At 32.6% G+C, this 6,000-nt stretch overlaps 1 protein-coding gene across 1 annotated transcript in view; it reads right to left on the bottom strand.

Moving 5' to 3' along the window:
* Positions 1 to 5,087: 5,087 nt before the first annotated feature.
* Positions 5,088 to 6,000, bottom strand: part of LRRIQ1 (leucine rich repeats and IQ motif containing 1) — a 192,074-nt gene continuing 191,161 nt past the window's right edge. The window contains 1 exon segment of the mRNA XM_078074184.1: positions 5,088 to 5,258. Within this exon segment, the coding sequence (XP_077930310.1) occupies positions 5,088 to 5,258 (171 nt within the window).

Genomic DNA, 6,000 nt, shown 5'->3' with positions numbered 1-6,000 from the left:
AATAATACTTAAACTTTCCCTGTTTAACCTACTGTATGATAGCTCTCTTCTGATTGGACCCAGACTGTTACAACATATATTTGTATAAATTATAAATCCATGAAGGCCAGAGATATACTGGTGTTGCTCAGCACTCTCTCACCTGTGTGATGCACTGAGCCTTCAAGGGCACCCCGTAAATATTTTTGATTGAACAAATGGTAGGATTTGCTTCAAGTAGGTTGGATCCATGGGAATCTGAATCTCTTGATTGGTTGTTTGAAATACTTACCTGGAAGAAAACCCTTACTGTTTGGACAGATTGTACATACCAGGATGCTGGACAGATCAGGTACTCTTAGGAGCTTTAGCAGATACTGTTGAAGGTCTACCAAACAGTTAATCTTTTACCCTCCTTCTTTGTCAGAACAGCCTGTCTCCCACTATGGAGAAGTAAAATGTCGAATACCCTCTTTCTAGCTCTTATCTGACATTTCCTGCTTCATTTCAGCCAGTCAGTCAGTCAGTCAGTCAGTCATCCACTCATTCACTCATTACATGTACATTCCAGGGCCTGCATGCCAGGGAGCTGTTCTAGGTACCTAGGATACTACATTAAATTCCCTGCCCTCCTGGAACATACATGCTAGCAGGGGAGAAGGAGAATAAACAATAAACATAAAAAAATCAGTATGACACTGTTGTGGCCAACAAAATCTGAAAGGAAGTCTGATTAGTACTACTGAGAGAGATTTTCCTCCTTACTAGAGACTAAGCCTTTCAAAATTCAACTTTACTTTCAAACTTACCTGAAACTAGGCTTCATCTTTAATTCAATCTTATTTTGCATTACTTCAGTATGTGCAAGCTCTGGTCCAGACATACTGCTCAATGTTAAACAAACATATATTCATATTTTATCCTTTGCTTTTGTTAAGATGGCTTTCTTCCACTTCTTTCCTTACTTACATCCCAAATGTCATTCCAGGTACAAATCAAATATTTTGCCTCTGCGAAGCCTTTCTCACGCACTTTAACTACATTAACTGCTTCACTTGTAAAATAAATGTGTTTTTCCATATTCATAAAATTCAGTACCATATTAAAAGGGCTTACATTTCAAGAGAATTTAGATATACTTAAAGAAGAAATTGACTTCGGGCTGATTATGCACTATTACAGGGGGAATGTGGATTCTCAATCCCTAGCTAACTCTGAAAATGGAGTATGTCCTAGAACATACAGAAATTATTAGGAGGAGGCAATTGGGAACCTAAACTAGGTATATAGTGAGCAGTGATCATTCAGTAAATGCATAAGAACTACATTAATTATGTTCTATTGTTACAGTTAAGCTATTATATATTAGTGCATGGAAGCAAGATAGCACTGGGTTTGGAACAAGAAAAGATGGATTCAAGTTGTGGCTTTTCCTTCCTAAATTTTTTGGGTCAAAGGCAAAGTAAATAAAATCCAAGTCTTATTTATATTAGCTGTCAAAGAAAAATAATTAGTATAAATAAGAAAAGATAATTAAAATAAATGTGTAAGGCTATAAATTGTTATAGCAATAAAATTATTATTATTAATGCATCCTTTATTTTCAGTATTAAATGGAAAAATTAATTGAGAAAACCAAAATCATTTAAGGAAATCAAATATTTTGTCTAAATATTGTCTAAATGAGGAATTTATTTGCACACTCATTTTGCAAATGGCATTTTAAACATAAGAATGTGACCTCTTTCTTTTCTTTTTTCTTTTTTTTTAAAGATTTTATTTATTTATTTGACAGAGAGAGACACAGCGAGAGAGGGAACACAAGAAGGGGGACTGGGAGAGGGAGAAGCAGGCCTCCTGCGGAGCAGGGAGCCCGATGTGGGGCTCGATCCCAGGACCCTGAGATCATGACCTGAGCTGAAGGCAGACGCTTAACGACTGAGCCACCCAGGCACCCCAAGAATGTGACCTCTTTCATCTTTTAGATTAGAAGGCCATGTAGCAGAACACTGTCTTGGCCTTTTATAAGAAAGCAGAAAGACCTAAAAGGAAAGGGAAGAGAACTTCGGAAATTCTCTAAGACAATTTTGCTTGAGATGACTAGCATGATGCTGAAATACACTGTTCTGGTATTATTTGACACACAGAGAAGAAAGACAATTCTACTTTGAAGTCATTTAAAATTATGCAACAGCAACATAAAACATAAAACAAAAATAATATAAACAAGTACTTACTATATTCTAGGCAATGTATCACATGCTTTACCTATATTTTTACTCATTTCTTCCTCACCCAAACTCTATGAGATAGACATTATTATTCCCATTTTCCAGAGAGCTAACTTGTTCTTAGAGTTAGGGTCACATAACTTAATGTGTGATAGCGGAACTGGGATTTTAAACCTGATTTTATCTGAGTCTACAGAATACATGATACAAATATTATAGCAATAGAGAAAGAGAAATACCTAGAAAAGTTCAAAGGCTGAAAGAGTTTTATAGCTGCAGCCCATAAACTACTCTCTAGATTTGGCTTGCAAAGCTAAAAGAAATACTTTAGTTTTAATAAGGTGACAAGTTTTTTAAGAGAGAGAAAAAGCTGGAGGAAAAAGAGCTTTCAAAATACCAAAGCTGTATGTGGTTGGCCCAGGGCCATGGAGTCCTAGGACCCAAGGATGTTGATGGTTAAAGTTTTCTGTGGATAACAGGCTACCCCAAGTTTTTTAGTTAAATAACTATTCAAGAGTACGTTTCTTATAAGCTGAGCTAGTTAGCCCATGTCCCTAGACACTAGCGACTCTAATATCTTACTTCAAATGCTTCTTCTTTACAGCTTTGTGGAGGTGGCAATTATAAAGACTATTTATTACGTACCTGTTTTGTACCAGATATTGTTTTAAATGCTCTACATTTTATCCTAACAACAACTCCTCAAGGTAGGTATAGTACTTGTCTTAGCATTCCCATTTTAAGGATGAGGAAATTGTCATGGTACAAATTCAGGCAAACTGATGCCAGAGCCCACATTTTACCATTATATTATACAGATGTTGTAGTAAACTAGTAACTACAATAATTCAGTAAGTGGTATTTTATTCATAATCATTCTGTTATTGGATAAAAACTCTATTTTTCTAAAATGGTTTGTCTTAAATTGTCACTTAGTGAGCAGATTTAGTGATTGTAGTGTTTGTTATAATGTCATTTACTGACAACCAGTTGGAATCAGTGAGGATAGCCATATTACAGTTCCTTAGAGAATGTGTTGTTGAATCACTATATTGTGTGTTTGAAACTAATATAAAACTGTATGGTAACTATACTGGAATTAAAATTTAAAAAGAAAATAAGACTATTTAAAAAATTAACTCTATATAATGATCTTGTATTCTCTAAAATCTATGATTTGATGTCATGTAAGTGAAAGATAAAGTGAAAGGTAAAGTACATTTTAGGACAGTTGTTGATTTATTGAGATATTTATGTTTTAATAGTCAGATGATACATTATAAATAGAAACTTTGATATTCTGTAATGTGACAAGGCAATTTGTTTGTTTTGTACACTGCTCCAAAGTGATATATTATGAGTTCATAATATGCAATGCTTAAAATGAATAGCATTATTCATTATTATGTGTAACACAGCTTGATTACTTCTGAATGTAATATATATTTTGAAAGTTGATGTAATTAACAAATTATGTTAATAATGCAAAAGTGTTATACTAGATCAATAATTTTACTTAGTGAATAAACCTAAAATATAAAATGTTTCTTTCTTAACCATATTGACTAGAGCAAATTTTGTGATCAGATTCTATAATCAAGTAAAGAAAATTCAAACATTCTAAGAACTTTGAAGTCTGGAAATATTTTTAAATTAGATATATTAAAATCATTATTTGAAGACCAAATTAAAATTTTTCAAAGTGAACTTGCATTTATTAATGGATTTAAATGACTAGACTCTAATAATGCCGCATGCCTGGATAAAAAGAGAATCATTTTTAAGTTTTCATTTATCTATAGAGCACCAATTGGGATAATTTGAATTTTTCACATTGAATCAAGTATTGACTTTGTGAGGCACCTGGGTAGCTCAATTGGTTAACTGTCTGACTTTGGCTTGGGTCATGATCCCAGAGTCCTGGGATCAAGCCCCACGTCAGGCTTCCCGCTCAGCGGGGAGCCTGCTTCTCCCTCTCCCTCTCCCTGCCAGTCCCCTGCTTGTGCTCTGTCTCTCTCTCTCTGTGAAATAAATAAATAAAATCTTAAAAAAAAAAGTATTGACTTTGTATGTATAAAACTATAATATAAATGAGTAATAAAACTTTTTCAAAAAAACTTAATACTTATAATAAAGTATAAGTTAATATGTGGACTTTTGAGGTTCACTATACTTTGGGGAAATTAACAAAATATATCAAATAAAACATCTTTTATACTAATATACCAAAACATTTTAGAAGATATTTCAAAACCTCTAGGGTATATGAAGAGTTTGAAAAAATTAGACTCTATTACCACAAGATACAAATATTTTTAAATGTTTATTTTTTTCAGAGTTAATAACCACAATGCAATTCTTGTTGAAATCATATTAAAGATAATAGATGTGTGTGACAAGTTTGCAAGCATAAAAAGTCATTATTAATAAATATAAGTTGTCATCTACTCAGCAGAAATAGTTCTTAAAGCAGGGTTTTGACAGTATAGTATTATTATCGAAAATCTGCTATTTTAAAAAGTTTCCTTTAAAAGTTAAGGTTACCTACAACATTAATTAAATCGATGACAAAAGGCCAAATTACATTAGTTTGATATATAAATCCAACTTTTTAAAATTAGCCAAAAAATTTCCTTTAGAATTAAATGATCATATATTCAATATAATTCATGGCTGGTGGGGGAGTAGAACACTGAGTCACAGAATATAATTAAAATAAAAATTGATGCTGCTAGTTTTATAAATAATTTAATTTGCTTTATATCAAAAGAAGGCATTGAAAGAAAGAAAAAATTCGAATACACACTCTCAGGCAGTTCTGGTTGCTGGCATCCTACCCCTTATCTATAAAAGAATGCTTGTTGGCATTATGTTCCATCAATTCATTTGTGATTTCTAAATTAATTCTGAAGGAAACCACAACTTACTTGAAGATCCCGCTGAGTGTCTGTGTGCCTGATTTTTTTTTTCTCTCTTTACAGACAAAGCACTTCCACTGGTCATGGAAAAAAGGTCTAAATCCGTGTCTTCTCTGCTTACAAGTCTTGCCTGGGAGCAATGGGACAGAATGTATACAATCATGAAACAAAATATGGCATTTTCTGAACGCAGCTCACATTACCCCAAATAAACAAACAGGCTCTGTCAAACAACCTTCTTCAAAATGATACCACAATCCTTTACTGCTGCCCAGGCAGAACAAATGCACTCTGTCAAAGCATTTTTTGCAAATAAGAGCCGATTTTAAAATTGAGGTTTGCTATTTGAGTCTGTACAACAAAAGAAAACATTTTAGTACAGTAATTTTGATGAAAATCAATCTTAAAGGCAACTGATGAAACTTTAAACAGCTTAACATCACTTATTTACCAAGTATATTATTTAATTCTTAATTGAATGTTAGAAATGTCATATTGGATTATTTTCTGCAGTATTTATATTTTACCAGTTATAAGTATTAGTCTTCTCAACAATATTCCTCAAAGTGCCTTTCATCCCATATTTGTATACTACAAAGTCACAAAAGATCTCTACCTTCTCATTAAAACCATTTTTAACATAAAAACAGTATACAGTAAGTCAAATTTAAGGGTGATGGTAAATATATAGAAATTTCAAGATACATTATTTTAAGAACATAGGATTAAATAATTTATCACATCTAAAATTACCATCTGAACTTTTATTACTACCTGGGACTGAACTTGACAGTTGAAAGAATCACTTCTTGTTTATAAAATATTATTTTACATAATGTTAATATCATTAAGTACCGATTTATCAGGATTCA

The sequence above is a fragment of the Halichoerus grypus genome, chromosome 6 (assembly GCF_964656455.1).
Source record: "Halichoerus grypus chromosome 6, mHalGry1.hap1.1, whole genome shotgun sequence".
NCBI classification, from domain to species: domain Eukaryota; kingdom Metazoa; phylum Chordata; class Mammalia; order Carnivora; family Phocidae; genus Halichoerus; species Halichoerus grypus.
This window is presented reverse-complemented; position numbering and strand designations above follow the sequence as displayed.